This window comes from Microtus oregoni, unplaced genomic scaffold (assembly GCF_018167655.1).
Source record: "Microtus oregoni isolate MIOR12 unplaced genomic scaffold, Mior012 000060F_ref0000265, whole genome shotgun sequence".
NCBI classification, from domain to species: Eukaryota; Metazoa; Chordata; class Mammalia; order Rodentia; family Cricetidae; genus Microtus; species Microtus oregoni.
The window spans coordinates 4,074,987-4,096,194 of NW_024543870.1; the positions used below are offsets into that span (position 1 = coordinate 4,074,987).

Sequence of the window (21,208 nt, forward strand, 5' to 3'; positions counted from 1 at the left end):
CCTGTTTGGAGAACTTTGAAGTCTGTCACCTGAAAGCTAATCCCACCCCTCTATAGAAGCTATTCCTCCTGTTCCCAGCCAAAATGTGTCTCCAGGGCCTCTAACCATCTCCTAAGCAGATAACCTCAAAGAACATTAAGACTTGACCTCATTGAGAGAGTCCTGACACCTGGAATTTAACATGCGCTAAGTTCTGTGGCTCTTGCCACAACGTGAGCCACCAAGCAGTGACTTTCTTGACCAGTTTAACATACTTGGGAGCAGACTGGCCTATGTGTGTGACTTAGGTGCAGGGTGGACAGTCGCTTACCCATCCCTATGTTTATGTGAGTCCTTTGTCTGTTTTCCGTGTCTTCCATGGGAATAGGAAGAACAGAACACTCTTTGCTTCATTAATCTTCCTGAGCCTCTTTTTATTCCAATCACCTCAAAATCAGACCGGAGAGGAGCAGATCCTAGTGGCCTGTCATGCCACGGAGGCAAACAGGCTGGGAGGAAGAGAATAGGACTTTGAAAACCTGAACTGTGCTCTCTGACAGAGGTCAGCAGAGGCAGACCAAATCAACAAGCATGACGTGAAGGGCAAATTTGCAATTAAAAGAAGAATAGGGAATTATAAAGATGGATGGGCCCCATGACATGCATGCCCAAGCCCGCGTGGCCTTGGCCTTCGATGCCAGAAATTAATGCTTTACTCTTTAGTGCTCGTCACCTTTGGCTCCGGACAGAAAGGCAAATGCATTAAAATCACAACAATTAGAACACTTACTTAGCTTGGAAGGCGTTGTTGGTTCCCCTGTGGTCGAGGTCATGACACAGGCATCCCACAATCACCGCCAAAATTTCCACCTCGGTCAGAATCTCTTGAAACCCAGCAGTCTGGGAAGAAGGGGACAATGGCAAGTCAGTGCCAGGGGCAGGGGGCTGGGGAAACTCAGTCAGCTGAGCAGCAATCGGCTGGTTTCAGGCCCACACCATTTTAGCAAATGATTAACTGTCACCCTCTTCGACGGCGGCGTGTTGAGTGGTCACTTGCTTAGCCTGAGGTCCCCACAGGGAGGGATTCGCTTGCTGTCGCATTGGGACAGAGATCACTCTGCTTCCTTTCCTTCTATAGAGAGGAGGTTGTGTTCTCCACACCCACAGTTTGGGGAAGGCCCAGAGTGAAATGTGTTTTCCCACTGCACACAGTATGATGAGTGTTGTATTTGGAAATAGGGGGATATGAAGGGACCTTCAAAACCGAAAAGCTCTGGACCCCGGATGCCCCTCAAATGAGAATCAGCAAACACAAAAACAACCTTCCTTATAGCAAATGGAGGAGAAGTACTCAAATCGCTGCATGATGATGGTCTAGAATTATCTTATAAATCCCGGAACCCATACTGATCTGGCAGACAGACTGAAACGCACACGGGGAAATCCTAGAAACTGAGATTTGGCAGCAGACTAGACAATCAGGCCAGAGCATCACGGGAAGAGTATACGATTTTGAGGCCTTTGTTTCTGATCCCAGTAGCCGTGTGAAGTACGTGGCTGGGGCGTAATTCCTCCTGGACGCAGTTGGATATCATTACGGGCACGAGAACCACACTGGCGCTCTGGGTCCAGCTGGCCCTCTCATTAGTCTGGAGGAGGAAATGCACCTTTGGGAGAAAGATCTGTGTGTCCTCTCCATCCGTGGCCTTGCCGGCCCCTCCCCCTCGCAGTGGAAGTCTCCGCTTCCATTACTTATTAAATTCTTTATCAGAAGATGGGAGGAGGGGAGCCTGCTGGTATGTTCAAGGTATGTTTCTCCACCACTAATCTCGGATCACCGGCTAATACCTGCAAGACTTTTAGGGCAATGAAAACCTTGTTCTTTTAATTGGTTTTGGTTTTAACACAGACGTAACTGAGTGATGGATTGCTGTATTGACAATTTTATTTCTCCAAACAGCCTTGGTTCCTCGGCAAGATTTGGAAGCACATAGGACATCACTTAGGCAGCAAATGGAACCGGAATAAACTGACGGGGGCCGTGAAGCAGTCCTTGCCAAAGCTTGGCACACCCTTCATTTTAAAACTTGTTGGATATTAGTTTTTGTTTATTTTATTGCCTGTAATCGTTTTCTAAAACCACGCTCAGAAACCTAAAGCCAAAACTCTCGTTGTTCATGTTTCCTGATTCCTAAAGGCAACCAAATTCATTTGTTTAGCTAAGTTGCTGACATTTTTACCGTATTGCCACACAATGTCCATACGGTTTAGTACTTGATCACTCACCAAATACCTACACAGTCTTTCCTATGTTACTATAAATTCCCCTAGAAGTTTTTGACTGCTTAACCTACTTAATATTTTTTTTTACCAGTCTTATGAGGCAATAGCTATGATTGTTCAGTTACAGATGGGGAAATTGAGTCACAGAAGGGCTCCACGCTGTGCCTAAGGACTCACAGCTAAAGCAGGGCAAAGGGGAGCACACCCACATCCCATCCCAAGTGTGCCTTAAAACATTGATGGTGTAGCGGTGATGGTCCCCACATTTCCCCTCCACTCCCAACGTAACCCATGCTCAGCGCTTTCCTCATGATCACCATCTAAATCCTAACTTCCCACCGCCAGGCCGAATAATACATGAAGATTCTTTTCTTAAATCCTTTCATTTCCTGGAGTTCAGATCTCTTTGGAACAGCTGTGCCTTTTCATATCCTCCATGACTTTATTAAATGTCTATTAAGTAATTTTGAAGAGAAGCAAACCTCTCACACTTCTTGCACGATCTTTTGTGTCCTGGAGGTAGTCGGGTCTGGCTTGTTCCCTCTTGGGGCTTCTGCTTTCCCATTCTGGGGATGATCTCTTTTGCTTGTATCCTATGCCTTTTCTCGATTTCTGCCTCATTTTGCAGGAGCACATCTGTCAGTCTTCATAAAGAAGTGTGTCCATTTCTTGGGGAGCCAGTTGCTCTAGGTTCTGCATGGCTGGGATGGGGACGGGGGACCTTATTCTATTTTCACACTCACTGTTGGTTTGCCTAACAGTTCTGGGGGGAGGGGAAGTAATTTCTCTCAGAATTCTCAAAGACTAACTACTTTATACTTTATTGTCTAATTTGTAAAGCTGCTTTTGGAAAGAACTTCTTCTTCTTCTTCTTCTTCTTCTTCTTCTTCTTCTTCTGCTTCTGCTTTCTCCTCCTCCTCCTCCTCCTCTTCCTTCTCCTCTTTCTTCTTCTCAAGCAAACACTCTGGTTCCTGAACAGGTTGGGGTAAGAGTAGACCCTCAACTATGCAGAGGGGAGATGGGTACTTGGGGTCTCAGCATGTCACTGTACCCTATTTAGTGACCTCTGAAGTCTCCGGTTTCCAGGCTTTGGTGGGTCTGAGAAAATTGTTCTCATGTATGCCCCTTCTCCTCCACCACTGTTCTGAAGGCAGAGGGCTGGACCTCGTTCTTTATTGAGGAGTTCTAAACTATCTTTCTCTCTCTATTTTTTGCCTTTGTTGTTGAGTTTTTACACAGTAACCTTTTATTTTCCCCTTCTCTTGAAATCTGGCACCTGGCTCTAAAATTATTTATATCACAAATATTTTTTTAGAATTTAATGAGATACATGAACTCCCTTTCTATAAAATCTTATGATTTCACATGACTCCAAGGCTACGCAGCTCATCTCTGGACCCTTAGAATAAAGACTCCTTGAAGTTCGCCATACGCATGGCCGCATGGCCATACAAGGCATATTTACCTCTCCTGGCTGTGGCCTCTCCCGGCTGTGGCACCTGAATTACTGAAGCAGCACCTAGCTCTTGACTGTGATTTAGAGCTGCCGGGTAAATGGTTTCTGAGAATCATCAGGCCTGAGAAGTGTCCACCTGCCACTCAGTTTCTATTCGCTCCTCCTACCCTCATTCATCTTCCTTCAGTCCCATCCATCCATCCAGACCTATATCTACCCATCCTGAGCAGAAAAAGTCAGCGGCCTGCTGAAGATAATATACTTTAGAGAGAAAACAGAGAGGCAGGGGAGTATGTCGTGATGTGTTTCTTTCTATTTTATTTTCAAATAAAACCATGTCCCTCCTCAATAATTATGAGCTTTCTTGACCCTTGTGTTAATGTATCTTCTCACGTGCGCTCTCTCGTTGTGAAGATCAGAGATATGAGCAATAGAGACCATCTGTCCAAGTTAAGAGACAACCAGGGGCACCTATCTAATCCTCAAGTTACCTGCTAAGAAAAGCCGTGTTATTTCCCTTTGACGCAGCCTCCAGGGCTGCCTTTCAAGGGGCTGACGTGTTTGCTGGGATAATTCTTTCCCTCCTTCCCATAGCACACAACACTGAAGATTGTAGAGTCCCCAAGTCCGGAAGACACCTTCTCAGGTTCTGCCAGGCTACCAGCGAGTTTCTGTCAGCAGCCAACATGAGAGCAAAGGCAGTTAGGACGTGTCTCCATTTTGAAGCTGAGCCTGTTAGCAGCAAACACAAGACTATCACAGGCAAGAAAGTGTCACGGTGGTTCTGTTGGATTCAGTCGCAAAATACAACAGCTGTACTATCAGCCCTAGGCGGGGCTGTAGAGGAGTTTTTTGTTTTTGTTTTTGTTTTTTTTTTTTTTATTTAATGGCTGCTACTAGGTACTTGCTATGTATCAAGCAATTGGTATGTTTGCGAGACTAGGCTTGCGAAAACACTAACGATGATTAATACTGCCATAGCGCTCAGAGTGTGCCTAACGCTCTTGTAAATATGTCAGTTTCACGAACCCTTCCTTACAAGAACCCTCTAGGTAGAGACTACTCTTCCCTTCCTATCTCACAGATGTGCCTGATATCTGAATAGCAGAGGTGGGATTAGAACCCAGACAACCTGGCTTGTGAGTCACCTCTACTGTGAGAGAATACAGCAACAAACGTGCAGGGTTTAAGTGCTCTGGACGGGTAGTAGGGCTTTATAGAATCACTTGACACGGGCTTTATCCACGAATTGCATTAATCTCGAGCAGTTGGGCGGTAATGGTGAGCATGCCCTTAATCCCAGCACTCAGCAGGCAGAGGCAGGGAGACCTCTGTGAGTTCAAGGCCAGCCTGGTCTACAAAGCGAGTTCCAGGACAACCAGGGCTGTTACACAGAAAAACCCTGTCTCGAAAAACCAAAAAACAAACCAAAAATTAAAAAAGAGATCTAATAGCAGATATGAAATAGCCCACTTTTATAAAATGTCTAATATCTGCAAAGGAGAAAGCCTGCTGGATATCATTAGGAGGTCAGCAGTCTAATTTCAAAAAACTTTACTTTGTGTCAAAAAATCCACAAAGAACATTTATTCATTAAAATTTATATACTCTGCATTTTTCAGATTTCTTTTAAGAAAAAGAAAATTTAATTTGTAATTTCCAAGGTTTGGGATATGATCATCTTTGTTTTTTTTAAATTTTAATAGAAATTTATAGAAAATTTCTATTTTAATAATTTTCTATTATTAAAATATTTTTTAATTATATATTAAAATATAAATATATTAAAATAATTTTTAATAGAAAATAATAATGAAACATCTTATATTGAACTTAAAAGTGCAGATATTTTTGTAACCAAACTATTCCAGGTTTGAATGAAATGGTGACGTTCTGAAAAGTACCCATCCACTTAGCAAATTGAGCAAATATTTGCGTCAGCCCAAGCCAAGGGAAGAGTGCAGTAGAGATCACAGTCTAGTCTTTGCCTTCCTGGGCTGCACATCCCACCCAGTTATGCTGAGAACCTGGCTGGCTCCATGGAGATCCTGCATCGTGGGAGAGCACAATGGCAGAAAGGATCTGGCATCTTTGCTTTGCTTTTGGAGACAGCACTTAATGCCTTGCAAATCTTGTCATGTTTGCATCCGGAAGATGTGCGGTCATATAGAGTCATCAATCCCTGTTAAGGAGTCTCAGTTTGGCACTTTCTCCATCTTCTATCAGAGACAAGGAAAGCAGAGTCCCACCATACCAGTCCAGGGCGTTTAAAAGGCAGGATGCTCCCAGGAAGCTCTGCCCTCCATACCCCTGCTCCATGGCAATGCATACTTAACAGAAGCTTCCAGATTGCAGGTCCTGTGAGGGAGCAGGGAAGGAGCACTTAACAAGAAGTATGGAGCTTCCCATCTCGGTCATGGATGGAGCAAGGTGGCGAAAAATAGTGAAGGACCGCGTTTGGGTCCTGCCTGCACTTACTGGTTGAGATTCTTGGCTTGCTTGCCTTTAGGGCAAGCTGGCGAGTGTCACACTATTTGATTTGCTCCCGTCTGTGATCCCAGGCGGAGGGTTTTCTCCACAGCAGCAGCGGGGATGGCTCTTGATAACCCGCAGGGTTTCCCAGTAAGGTTAATGGCTGCCGGGCACATGGGGCCCTCTTTTTAAACAACAGGTCCTTCTTTGACAGTCAGAGATTGTGTGGAATGAACACACCCAAGAGCAGAAGAGCTGTTCTCACCCATAGTCCTCAAAGGAAGGGAAGAGTGTAAACTATCTCACTGAGGACGGTCAGTGGCCAGCGCCCTTTGGTGTTAACAGTGGTGGCTGGTGAGCTGGAAAAGGGGCGCACCAGCTTGTGTTGGGACCAGGATGTTCCCACGGGAGTCCAAGGACCACCACTAGCACTGACAAGCCACCCTCTCCATCATCACAGCACAGAGCACACCGCCATTGGATCCTAGCTGTCCTCGTTGTCCGAGCAACCGGGATAGTTTGGGTCACATCTGCTTTCCTTTCTTCTGAAGATGAACATGGCCAGGTAACTACTTGGCATTAGTAAAATAGTGATTTCAGCACACAGTTATTCTCTCTGCCAAATTCAGTCCTGGTGCCTCTTACTGTCTATTCCCAAATGACTTTCTTCTACATCCGGGGATTTCAGAACATACTTCGTATCAGATCCTAAACCCCAAAGCATGTTTGGGGCATATGGTGATTTTTTTTTTTTCTGCCTTCAAATGATGCCACAAATACTAATGCAGGCAAGTCTCAGAAGGAGAAGGACCAAAAACCAGTGATGTGTCTTATAAAATTCTTGTGTTGAGTAGATGTTTAAATGCATAAATGAAAAATTTTTAGGTTGATTCTATTGATTATATTTTTTCACTGCTTCTAAGACTTAATGTTTAACTTATCACTATAATATAAAATATTTTGGATCTATAAAAATATTTAAAATAGATAACTCTAAAGGATGTCACGTACTCATTGCCTGACTTCAGTGGACTCTGTGATTTGTTTTCTTTTTCCATCTGTAAATCTAATCACCTTGTTTGGTCCTTTTGCAAGAATATCTCAAACACAAATTCCTGGCATCTGTCAACATGCTTTTTTTTTTGGACAGGATTTTGTTGTGAATCCCCAGACTGGCCTTGAACTCACAGCAATCTGCCTACCTTAGCCGCTCCTAATGCTGGAATCACATTAGGATTAGGTGATGGGCTGAGGATGCTCAGCCTTTCACCTGAGGAAGTCCTGATGTGGTCATATAAAAATCAGTCCTTATATTTCTTCTTTCACATTCTGATAAAATATGTAAAGAGAACAGAACGGCACAAGGAAAACCGTAGGTACCACTGTGGAACTTAAACATAATGCATCAATTAGAAGGGAAACACTCAAGGAAACCAAGGCTTCTGCTTCAGTTTAGATACACGGTAAACAGCACTGTCTTTTTCACATCTGCTGAACGCATTTTACAGAGAAGGGAAGGGAGAGGACTACTGGATTCCCGGAACCTTAGCTTTAAGAATGTGTGTCTGTAGATCTGGGGGGGACATGCTCAGAAATACGGTCTATGCTTTATTTATGGCAAATCACGAGTGAGCACAATAGAATATCACAGGGCCGTGAGCACAGAGAGATCACTCGGTGCATATTAATCGTGCGGAAAGCAAGGTCTCCCAGGGCTTCCAAGAGACGCAAGCTGATGGAGTTCAGGAATATGGGGACTCTTCAAAGCTAGCCCCAAGTTTTATTTTCCATCAGTGAATCAGGATTAAACATGAGACCCATGAAAATTTAAAAGTTTTTAAAGCCCCTAACTTAACACCCTTAGGTGCCAGGTTTCAGCCCCAAGACAGCGCCACTAGCCACTAGGACGTCAAACAGTGCAGAAAATGGAAGCCATGATAAACGACTGTGGTTAGGCTGCTGGGTCTCGACGACCTGGAGGATTTGCCTGGCGTCATAAAACACAAAGCGACAGATTAAGCAGTTTACCAACACCATAAAAACCTCAAGAATAAACCCACTTAAAAAAAACAAAAACAAAAAGGTATGGTAACTAGACATTCCCAGCCCCCAAACTCGTCGCAGTTCCTTCCGAGCCTGTGCCCATAAGCAAGGGCTTACAATTTGGTGCTAACGTCAGACACGATTACGTCCATGAGCTTTTACAATTCACATGTCCTAAAAAAAAAAAAAAACACCCAGTGCAGGCCGATGGTGCGGGAGAATTTATTTTCACTGGGAAGGGAACGACTCATAACTCATGAATGGCAGGTCCTGAAGTGAGTTATGGAGGTGACTCTCCTGTGAGAGGAAATGGGTTGGACGCTCCTCCTGCCCCGTCGTATGTTTGGCTACCAGTGCACCAGGTTCTTATTTAGGTGTGGCCTTGTCTCTTTTCTTTTATAAAATAAATGTGAATAAAGAGAGCGTTAGCTAGGGGCACGGAGTGCCTGATTGGGGCTCTGGAGTGCAGGCGGAAAGACTGAAAATAAGAGCCCTCCAGAGGTCTAAAGAGCAAGAGTCTCAAATGCAGTTGAACCGTCAATTCCGAGGACAGTTTACAGTGTCCACACCTGATGTCTGGAGAAAGATTAAGCACCACACCTCCCCTAAATACAAAATTTGCTATACTTCTACTTTACACCGATAAGAAGATTTACGTGTTTCTCCCCCATGCGAATTCCATTATACTAGTATAGCAATAGCTATATAACATGTAGCGATTACGTTAAGGTAAGTGTAACTATGTAACTGGCAAGGTGGCTTTAAAGTCATCATTACCGTTGACTTTAGTCTGTCAGAGACTAGAACATCAAGAGCTCATTGTACCCCCGTGTCCCAGTTGACAAGGGCATTTGATTCTGTCGTGATGAGGCTTCTGGTTACTGAAACATTTTATTTAACAACTGGATGGCCCTGTCCTTCCCCAGGGGGAGGCAAAGAGTTCGAATTGTGCTCCTGAGCTTCCTTTTTGGAGAATTTTTTACTTCAAAGCTCAAGGACTTAGCTGACAACGGTGGTCGGCGGATGGCGCGAGACTCTCAGTTTGAGAGAAGGACCGATCTCCCCCTAAATGTCCCTTCTGCTCTCCAGGATGAATTATCAGGAAAATGGTGTGGCTGTCTCCAAATAACCTTAATGACCGCACAAAGATGGCCGAAAGCCCACCACCTCCACGCTGAAGATTTAAGATTTCCCGGCAAATGTCAGGAGGTATCAACGGATGTGCTATGACACTCGGTTATCATTAGTGTTTAACTGCCGTTCCCCACCAGCGCCATGCCGCTGGTACCACCATAAATTTTAATGTGATCACATGCTCTTTCCCTTTCATATCCAGTGAGTTCTGCAGGATCATAATATCCTACATGAACCCTAGGTGAACCTTAGCGTGATGTAATGAGAACAAGATTTTGAGCACTGGAAGCTGCTTGTCATCTTATAGTGCTTAAAAAAACAACAAAAAACAAAACCTGGACACCGAGCAACGTGGTTATTTAAATAACCTTGCCCTAAACTGAATTCCTTCAGTGCAATGGATCTTTATGAAGCCCCTACAAGAAGCAGGGCGCTGCCCGAAGTGATAATGAATCCATTTATAGGACAGTAAAGCATCCTGACTCCAAGGAAGCCCTTCCTTCCCCCTTGGAAAGTGTGTCGGAGACCGAACATCATTTATAATGCGCCCCCAAAGTGTCCCTGCAATTTAGACATCAAGGCATGCCTTGTAGTTTACAGAACACGAGCACACATGGCCCATCCCTGTACCTGGTTTACCCTGTGGGCGCTGCAGCAGACAAGGTCATCGTCGTCTTTCATTACGCATTAGCACAGTGGGATAGTAATTCTTTCTACTTACATAAATAAGGAGAATTTGTATAGGTACCATTGATGTTTTTATTCTCTGTTTTAGTCACGAATGACGACAGCATTACCTAGTTTATTTATGAGAGGAAGCCAAAACTCAGTAAATTTGAACTATATAGGTATCTCTTTAGAACAAAAGATAACCTTGAAGCTTTGATTCCACTTTTTTTTTTTTAAATTTACTGTCAGCAGCTTGGAACAAATAAATAAGTGTTCAATGAGGTTCAAGGTGAACTGAATGTCCATCAAAATCCATATCAAATTGCTTGTCCTATGATGTTCTCCTTTGTTTCTTTTAATTTCCAGTGAGCTAAAATTATTTGGTTTCCTAAACATGAGCCTGAAGATTTCTGCAAAACCGTTCTGAGTCAATAATCTTATTTTCCTCTGTGTGAAATGATTTTAGCGATAAAGTCTAGGGAAATTGGTGTATATATTTATAATTTCAGTGTCCCATCGTTTGTGGGCCAAATCTGTTCAGAAGTGACTCATAGCTGTGCACCTTCCCCCTTCTCCCAGACAATAGATTTATGAAACCCCGCGCCATCAGGTTTCAAGTCGCAGGAGAAGGCATGCTATCCCACAGTGGGTCAGGAGAGAGTCGTCACACAGGGCATCCTCACAGAACAGGCTACTTTGAGACACACCGGCTTTGTTGGTGAGCATGTTCTAAAAGAAAACATTCATTTTAGACTGGTCTGTGTGCCTTAGTGTCTCTTGTGTCGGAAGAGAAGAAACTTTTCAAGGTTTGACTGCCCGCCTCTGTTTGCCAGAGATTGGATGGGAAATTTTGCCTTGGAGCGCCATCTAGGGGAAATTTTTCAGCACACTTAGTGCATTCTCTTGGTGTTGTGATGGAGACTGAACCAGATGGTGGGGGTATAGTCTAAAGATTTCCTTCTTTCTTTCTTTCTTTCCTTCCTTCCTTCCTTCCTTCCTTCTTCCTTCCCTTCCTTCCTCCTTCTCCCTCCCTTTCTGTTATCTCTCTCTCTCTGTACATATACTCAGTTTAAATGTGGTTATGCTACTTAGAGCAATAACGCTCTCTCAGGATTCTAACAATCCCCCCAGGGCCAGGCATGGGAAACTTCCTCTTGAGTTCCACCACCAGGTGTATGTGGGGGAGTCGAAGAGACTAATGCAGCCTATTGCTATTGCTTTTGATTGCCTCCCAGAACGTGTAGTATGCAGTCTCTCAACTGCTGTTGAAGCTACTACATACTTCTGATGCAGCACTCGGAGGAATTGAGCCAGAAGTGACAAGGAAGCCTGCGCCCTGAAAACCAGCTCTCATAGCCTCTAAGAGGGCTACATAAGTTGTCAAAACACAAACACCAACCAACAGTCCCATCTAGCTGGTAAAACTCCTAACCCCACAATGCCCAGAATGTGGCAAAATATCCCCAAGGGTGTGATAGTGGCGCTGATACCTTGGAGGTAACCAACAGCTGCCTACTTGGATTTCTGTCCTGCTCAAGAAGAGGGAATTCATGTTTGGTGCTGTAAACCTAGCCAACTTCCCATGGCTGGCGAGGTCATAGGCCCCAGAGGAGAGCCTAGTATGGCTGCTTTCCCAAATGGTTATATTTCCTAGCAGTATTCTAAGCATGTGCTCTTATCCCCACAGGGTCAGCTCTCACCCGCTCCCCCATCGAAAAAGCCTCTTTTTGCAGCAGATGAAGATTGTTAGATGAAGATTATTCAAGAATCCACAACTGGTCAAAAGGCTGAAAGCAACAGACCACGGTGTGTCCAACCACAATGGATATGTCTACAACTCCTCCACCTAAGGCTCAGGGAACGTCTTGGAAGTCGGAGCAGAATGATTGTAAGAGTCAGAGGACCAAGAAGTCTTCTCTGAGACTGTGCCTTCTATATACGGCAGGGAAGCTACACCCATAAAATATCAACGAGACCCGTGTAATGACAACACTTGTTGACGTGCCCCCGTGGATGGGGAAATTTCACAAGGCCCCACTCCTAGATGAAGAGCAACAGGCAGTTAGTGGCTTCTGAGAGAGGAAGAATCCATCTTCTCCAGCAATGAGCTCCCAATTATCCAATCCCAGGAGGTCAGCCCTAAACATATACACATAGTGACAATACCAGGTGGGCCCAGAAAACTGATATACAATCATAATTAGTTGTGTAAATTATAATTATGCAACTACAGAAGAGGAGGTCATGAGTTGGAGAGGGAGCAGGGGGCAAGGGAAGTGTTAGATGGTGACAAGGAGGTGCAACTTGTGTAAGTTGAAAATGTGTGAAATTGCCCCAAAATTAAAAGTAAAATAAAAAAAAAATGATGCCAAGTTGGGATGAGGAGGAGGGGAAGCATATCTGATAGAGCTAGTTCCAGGACAGGCTCCAAAACCACAGAGAAACCCTGTCTCGAAAAAACAAAAAAAAAAAAAAAAATAAATAAAATAAAATAAGAATTAGGAAGGAGTGAGAAGTGGATATATTCAAAATACATTGTATGTATGCTTGAAAATTCTCAAAAATAATAAAAAACATGTTTTAAAAAGAAGTTCAAGAGCATTGTCAGCTACATGGCTTGTTTAAGGCCAGCCTGTGCTACATGCCTTGCCTCAAAAAAAAAAAAAATCCAGATTAATAGAAAAGTTTGGTTTTGGCTTTAACTTCCCACCCAGAAGTAAAATGTGTGATCCTGTGAATGGAGGCAGGATGTCCAGTGCAAAGGAACTCGTGAGAGACCTCAGGGGACTGCAGGGCTGAGTGCAGCTCTGGGGCCCACACAGACATAAAGGCTGTCCTTTCCCACAGGAGATCATACGTCAGAAACTAGATTTGAAGTGAACTTGGTCTGCATAGGTCAAACAGTCTTCACCATCTCCAGAAGTGCTGTCTTGATTCAAAAAATTTGGCTTAACCAGACTTTCCAAGATCAAAGCGGGAGAAGATGCTTGTGTGGAAAAAAAACAGGAGTTAGCATTTCAGCCCCGCGTAATCCTTCACTAAGTTCAGCGGAACCCTGGAGCAGAAAGCAATGACTCTTCCAGATGCCACGGCACAGGTCTGAGTGCGGGAGACTGGAATAATATCCGCTGACATCCTCTCTCCAAAGACCCCTTTCTGTACTTCGCAGCCTCCCGCCCGTCGCCCTGGGAGAACTCCAACAGTGAAGGCTTCTATTTTTGCATCAGCATGGATACAAAAACAAAACCCAGACTTTTCCTAACAGTGACGCTCTCCAAGTTGCTGAGCAAACACAAACACCCTTAAAATACTCTGACAGGACGATGCCCCCAAACATGGAAGATGGGGCATAGCTGGAATGCTTTGCTTTTTTTTTTTTAAACACTACTTAAGAAGCATCAAGACTGCTGATACCACGAACACGTTCAGTGATGAAAGCTCAATATTCAATCCTTTCTACACCTGCGGCTGCACCATGACCCTCCCACCCCCACGCCGCTGCTGCCAGATGCCTGTGTCCCCAGAGGCTTGTCATAAAAAAAACCACCTTGATATCTACAACACAGTATCACGAACATTTCTATTTCCTTTATCTGCTTGCTTATTTTGAAAATTCCACAAATCCACAGGTTTTCCAAGGTAACTGGTTAATAAGTCATTGCCCTCAGCGAGCTGGACTCGTGAGTTCCCCACCTGCAAACTATTTCTCGTCTGCTAAGCTCTGTTAAAGTTGAGCAAGATGAAGGTGTTTTGGTTTCCAGGCAGTGTTGGCCACTGGGCAAGTAAGCCTCTCGAGCCGAAACATTTCCCCTCCGTACTCTTGGCTCTGATGGTGTAGACAGCAGAAGGCAGGACCAGTCCCGCGGTTGAGAGCTGACCCAGCGCACGGCAGAGGACGGGTGTGCTGGAATGTAGAGGCTGGGAACACACGTGCTGAAGGAGTAAGGAACTGTCCCTTTCCTCAGGTGGAATTAATGAGAAGGAGACATTGGGAACTTACGACACTTGCTAGAAACACCGCCTACACTGGTACAGTGGAGGAGGAAGGAATGGCTGGTGTTTTAGGAGAACGAGGAACTCTGTAGAAAAACTGGCATTGAATCAGTACCTTCAAGGTTGGGGGGGCGTTTAATGGGCAGAGAGCAGGGTGGAGATTCAGATGAAGAGGTAGGATGTTCTGTCATCATTTGCATTTCTCACAGAAGTCCCTAATTCGTGTCTAAATTTTAAGATGGGTACAAAGACATGAGGGATTTGTATTAATGTTGTAAGAATCCGGAACCCATCCCCCATTTTTTGTATAGTAAGCATATTTATATATATTCAGAATGTGTACATATCTAAACTTGTCTATGTTCCTATTCAGCAGAGAACCTAACATACTGAAATCAGGAACACTTTCCTTGGTCATTTAGCAATGCAAGTAGGCACCAGAAAACGTTTCTCACTAGCAAATGGGAATAACTAGAGGGCTTTGTTTTGATCCTTGCCATCAACATTTGCTTTCAGAGTTAATCCTCGAGGCCTTTTCTGGCCAGCTGTGCCGGTCTTCTCGACAAGTCACACGGGCTAGAAGCCAGGGGACAGATAGTTTCAGCGTAGTGAGCTTCTGAACCTGGGTGTCCACTCCTCTTACCCCTTCCTTCTCCCTAGGCCCCACTGGACATTTCCCCAAGCAAGTGTTCTTTCAGAATTCCAGATTCTCACGGTCATGCCCACACCCCCTCTCAATCTTATCCAGGGGGTTCTTTGCCCTGTGACGTATCTCTATTTCCTCCACAAAGAAATTACATAGAAAGTCCAGGTGTTAGGGGCAGGGAGTAAGGTTGGGCAAAGGAACTAGATTGCCAACAGAGAACACTGGGAAAAGGCCCCAGTCTCCATTCTAGGGCTGCACCCCTGTCTTAAGGTGTTGATGCTTTTGTGGCTTTAAAGAAGCTGTTGTCAAATGTATGCAACCATAACCAGGACATGTGTGGGTTGCCATGACATCACCACGGGGAAACTTTTCAGTGGCATTGAAATATACAGGAGAAAGCCAGGAGGTCCGCACGAAGAGAAGGTGGCCTTCCGCCATTCACAGATGTACTTACGGTGAGCATGGCAAACATTAGCTGGCACACATTGAAGGCATGTCTCCAGTTGTGGTAGAGAACCATTCGGTAATTCTTCCTCACTGTCAGAAGCCACCTGCACAGGGTCTGAAATGGGAGGGGGAGGCTGTGTGAGGGACGGGTTTGTGTCCTCAGAGGACTACCATTTAAGGGACACCAAGGCCATCAGGACGTTCCACCAGGGACTGGGCAGGTGGCTGAGTTGTTAAGAGCAACTATGGTGCTGGTGGCAGATCGGGGTCTGGTTCACAACTTTACCTGGAGTATGAGGGTGTTCTGTGACCTCTTCTGACCCCCCCCCCCCGGGTCCTAGGCATGCACGCAGTGCCCACACTTACACACAGGCAAAACACACAACACAAGACAAATCTAATAAAGACATTTTAACAAACCAAAACAAAACCCTAAACTTCCACTAACACTCTTCCAGATTGTTGCGGCACTTCCATGGGGTCCACAGGCAGAGGAACCACTGCCTACAGAGCATCTTTGAAAAAGCCTTTATATCACACTGGCTGCGACACTTCGCCAGGGGCACCCCTTAGCTCCATCACAGAACCTCTTACCTCGTAGTCGATTTTAAATTTCTGTACCATGCCCAGCTCCATGAACATCCGGAGGGCAGCTGTGATCATGGCGTCAACGTCAAGGGAAAAGTCATCAAAATGAATGTCGTCGATGGCCAGCTCTGACACCAGAGGGATATTGGCTGCCTACGGAATCAAAGACACAAGCCAAGCCAAGTTCACTAGCTTTACCTAACCCCGTGTCCCACTCTCTCTGGCTTATCGGCGATGCCACATAAATCAGGCCTGACCTGCACTTACTCCCTGATACGGCTAAACTCTGAGCTATAAATGTCTTTTGTTTCTGAGCAGCAAATGCCCAAGAAAATGGAGTGGGGAGGGAGAGAAGGGAAGCTAATTAGAAGATAAAATATACACACTGGATCTCTCTACCGAATTTAGAATATACAACTGTCTAGTTTACTGGAACTATGGCCGTACAATGTACTCTGATGCATATTGCTGCGTGCAGAAACATCTGGGTGGCCAGCAGCTATGAATTTTATTTGCTTCCATGCGGAACAGGACATGTGAATACACCGCTCTTCTTTGCATTCTTGTATCCCGTCCCTTTCAAAAATACTCTCTATTAAACATATGTTCTATATATTCAGAAGGACGGAAAAGGGCAAACAGCTCATCTCTGGTACAAAACATGCTGCATTGATGATAAAATAGAGCTGCTCAGAGAGAGGGCAGTTTCAGTTAAAAGATCAATTTTGTTATATTGCTTAAGCAATAGACGGCACACTTCTAACACTGGTCATCCTTATTTAGAGTTTCCGAACACTCCTGTTAGGTGGCTGTCAATCAGTTATCCTGCACAAGCCTAAAGGAGAGGGAAACCAAATCTTTGGAAATCATTTTTATGCCAATTGGCTGGGTTACCATGCCATTTGGGCCATTCTTGCTGTGTGTGTGGGTTATTTAATGGCTTTCAAGTTACCAGAGACCATTGTGTATTTGTATTCCTAGTCTATTCTCTGGGTATAAATTACCCTGCAAGTAATTTATGCCCTGGAACTACTTTGGCTAAGCAATTAAACCCAGCTCTGGTCACTCCGGGCATTCCAGAAACCACATAATCAATCCTGCCTCTCCAACCCCGTGCTTTTCTGCAAAAGTTTATGTGCCTAAGCTAAAAATACAAACACTGTTTATTCCCCACTGTGGATGAGCGATGACCGAATCTATGTGTTGGGACAGCTAAGCTTCCAGTTTGAAGACTTTAATTCAATCAAAAGTTAATTCCCTTGGACTTTACCAAATCATTTTAAAATACCAATAGGTTTGCAGATACTGGATTCCTGGAATTAAATGGCAAGGCTTGTGGACTTCACAGTGGCAGATATCTTCTTGGTGTGTATGTGTCCCCACGAGAGTGTCCTGCTTGTTTACTTACTTTAAAACTTTTTCATAAAAGTTAGATAAATCTACATTAGTTTTTTAAAAATAAGTGTACAAAATAACAGATTTTGTTGGGAATGTCACACATGCATGTCAAGTATTTTGCTCAAAGTCCACCCCTTTCCCGTCTCCCTCCCTGTTAGCCCTGCTCCTCTCCATCAGTAGTCCCATTTCCATGTGATGTCACACGTGTATTTGAATATATATCCCACATATGAGCGAGACCACACAATATCTGCCTTCCTGAGTCTGGCCTATTTTATTTAGCATGCTGGTTCCCAGATCCATTTTATTTATCTATTATTTATTATGTCTGTCTATTTTTGCTTCAAGTGACACAATTTTATTTTTCTTTTGGCATTTTTGTGTGTACCTGTTTGTGTGTGAGTTCACACACACACAAGTGTGTGCATGTGGTAGCCAGAGGTTGACACTGTGTCTTTCACTCTCCTCTCCACCTTCCTCTCTCTTGAGAGAGGGCCTGTCACTCAATTAGAACTCATCAGTTGGCTAGGATGTCTGGCCAGTGATCTCCAGGGATCCCCCTGTCCCCTGTTTGTGCCAGCCGCAGCACTAAGGTTACAGAGGCACACAGCATTATGTGGGGGCCAGCCGTCTGAACTCAGGTCCTTATGCTCCCACAGATACCACTTATCCACTGAGCCATATCCCAGCCCAACTTCTTCCTTCCTTCTTCCTTATAACTGCACAAACTCCATGCCATCGTCTATCACTGTCTTTAGGAACCACACTTTATTTAGCTGCCATTCTGCTGCCAGACACTTAGGCTGATTCCATATTTTGGCTATTGTTAATAGGGTGGCAATAAAAACTGATGCATTTGGATCTCTGCAGGATTAAACATGTCAGGGCTGAATGCAAATCAGCTCCACCATGCTTTACAAACACAGACACACAGTCATATTCCTCTGGCAACAAACGTTTTCTTACCCAGAGCAACCACTTTCAACACCTAGATTTATTTTAATCAAGTAAGATGGTTATAATCTTATTACTTCTTACAATTGCTTTGTTTGAAGAATTATCCAAGACCCCCACCGTTGAAGACAATGGTCAGTCTGACTCATGCTACATCTAACAACCTCTGCTGCCTTATGCACTAGACCATTTCATACATGCCTGCATGCCTACATACGTACATACATACCTATATTCATACTTTGTTTTGTTAGGTACTATTCAACAATTATACCATTATGCACACCTGAGAGATATTCATAGTTAACTCATACAATTTACTATGACCACCTGTCAATTCGTTGACCTCATTTTAAATTCTATGGTAGGGTTAGTAGTAGCTTGTCAGTCTCTCAATGGAGCAAACGCTGGCCTCGAACTCCCTCCTGAGTGCTGGAACTAGTTATGTGCTGCCATGTTGGGATAACAATCCTCTTTACTGTGAACTTTGTTATCACCTATGTGCTTACCATTGGTGCAAACTTCTTGTCAAATAAATTGGTAGAGAACTTATTAATGACAACACTGTCTCCTTTGAAAATGTTAGATGTGTAGATGGATGTTTCTGTCCTGACAAATATCACAGCTGTTCAGTCCCAAAGAAATACACAGAGGCTTATTAATTATAATCTGTTTGGTCTATTAGCCCAGGTTTGTTATTAACTAGCTCTTACTTAAATTAACTCATAACTTTGTCTATGTTTAGCCTTGTGACTTGGTACCTTTCCTCAGTCAGGCATTCTCATCTCATTTTCTCTGTGTCTGGCTGGTGACTTGCTCTCTGACTTTTACCTTCCCAGAATTCCCTTAGTCTTGTTGCCTCACCTATACTTCCTGCCTGGCTACTGGCCAGTCAATGTTTTATTGAACTAATATGAGTGTCAAATCTTTACAGTATACAAGAACATTATCCCACAGCATAGGTGCTTTGATCAATATGGATGTCATGAAGAGATGGCTCCAGGTTCCTGCTCTGACTTCTCTAGATGAGGGACTGCAGCCTGTAAGGTCAAATAAGTCCTTTCCTCCCCAAGTTGTCTTGGCCAGGGTTTTACCACAGCAAGAGAGAAACAACCAGGACACTACTCTCACTTCTCTGAAGATGGTAATGACAGTCCCATTGGGCATTTCTTCTCCTTCTCTATTTGTTTTTGACACCACTCTGCTTTGATCTTTGTTCTTACGGTGACAGAAACACATATGCTAATTTACACAAAGACTCAAGCTAACAGAATTATTAGATACATGTATATTATTGTATAGTAGACCTCTAGAACTTTTCATCCTGTGTAATCATACCCACTGAGCGACTTCTATGATCCCATCTCAGCTTTTAGCAGCCATTGTGCTGTTTTTGGTTTCCATGTGTGGTTGCTCTGTGTACACAGGGAGCCGTGCAGTATTGGTCTTCATGGCACTGGCTTGTTTGACCAGCATGTTGCTGTCTTCACTTTAAGGACAGTAGGCCAAGGAATGAGCACCCACCACCCTTTCCCTTTATTCTCAGATGGCTCAGGGTCTTCCTCAATTACCCTCCAGTAAGGGAGTTTAAGGTATCAGAGGCTTCAGAAGTCCTGGAGGATTTCCTTGGGTGTCTGGTAATTTTTGGTTTCCCAGTCTTGCTTAAAAGAGTCTATTACAGCTTAGAGGTTACCCTGCTGAGGAGTTGAGTGACCTGTTTTCTTGGGGAAGCCTCCTCATGTCTTTGCTGTTTATCAGTTCCTGTTCCCTGGAGAACCTGGCTGGTATCTAGTTGGGAGTCTGTAGGGGGCGTCTGGGGAGCCTCAGTGTGGAACTGTTTGTTCATCTTCAGCCCGCACCCCATCCCTCCTCTGCACAGATGGCCCCTGTGCAAAGATTTCCCTGCTCTACCTAACCAAAGGCTAACTTCCAGGTACCAGGGAGCGGGACCGGGAGCCTGGATTCAACTGCCCTTAGACATGCCGCTTTTTCTGGTAGCAGTCCGGCTTTCGTGGTCACTCAGAGCCAGCTCCCGAGCTGTTTGTGGGGGGGGGGGGGCGGGGGAGCGGAGATTAGATAGTGTAAAGATGACCAGCCTGGTCTACAAGAGCTAGTTCCGGGACAGGCACCAAAGCTACAGAGAAACCCTGTCTTGAAAAACCAAAAAAAAAAAAAAAAAAAAAAAAAAAAAAAAAAAAAATATGACCTCTCACCTCCCATTGCTAGCTGTTTTGACTTTCTTGGGTTTGCTAAGTTAAATCCCATTTATCTGTCTGTTCTCTAGGTTCCAAAGTGTTGTCGTTAGTAACTTCTTTCTCAATTTATTTGGCTTTGAGAGTTGATACAAAATCCTCTATGACTATTTTAAAAGGCCTAGGAAGGGAACAAAGAAAACAATGAGGATGCTTAAGTGACTGTTTTAATCTGGAAATCATCAAATGCTGCTATTAAATGATACACTTTAATGGACAACTTGGGAACTCAGAAGTAAGCCGGATTTAGTACTCAGTCTCTTTTAACACATACTACTGGCGGCGGCCATGTGTATCGTGCCTGCGTGTTCAGTGCGAGTGACCACGCTAATCAGGCCGTGATAACCAACAAATACCACACTGCTCCTCCTTCAGAAAGCTCCAGAACAGCTCCGCTCCCCTCCCACTTTGATGGTTTGCGTATAGAGGATGCCAAGTGTTTGAAAACATCTCTATTTGTTGCAATTTGTTCAGATTTAAGAACAATCAGAAAACTGCTTCCTGAGAGACAAAGGCAGGATGCAAAATGACACAGGTCTTTCTGCTCTCAGCAGGAAAGTCTGTTTCTGTGTTGAAATAGGGAGCTGAAACCTCTTACCGACTGTAACCAAAGAAGCCTAAATGGCAATGGCGACATCATTGCTGCTCTCCCAGTGGCCCCTGTCTTCCGGTTATTAATAGTGTGGTTCTCTGTGCCATTATAAATCTTCCCCCTTCAAAGGCACTAAATTCACTTAATTATCTCAAAAATTAAAGAATATAGGCATTTTTTCATTATGAAATGTTAATGGAAAGGAAATAAGAACATTAGGTTGAGAAATGGAGGATGACCTCTGGTTCACTGAGACCCAACCTTATTGACCTTGTCTTTTTTCCCTAATAGGTTGATTGATC

At 44.2% G+C, this 21,208-nt stretch overlaps 1 protein-coding gene across 1 annotated transcript in view; it reads right to left on the bottom strand.

The window, feature by feature from the left end:
- The window catches only part of Pde11a (phosphodiesterase 11A), a 278,269-nt gene that overhangs the window by 62,162 nt on the left and 194,899 nt on the right, over positions 1 to 21,208 (bottom strand). Inside the window, exons 11-13 of the mRNA XM_041639781.1 lie at positions 15,717 to 15,863; positions 15,130 to 15,237; positions 770 to 879 (exon numbers count right to left, since the gene is read on the bottom strand). Of these exons, the coding sequence (XP_041495715.1) occupies positions 770 to 879; positions 15,130 to 15,237; positions 15,717 to 15,863 (365 nt within the window). The remainder of the gene's footprint in view (positions 1 to 769; positions 880 to 15,129; positions 15,238 to 15,716; positions 15,864 to 21,208) is intronic.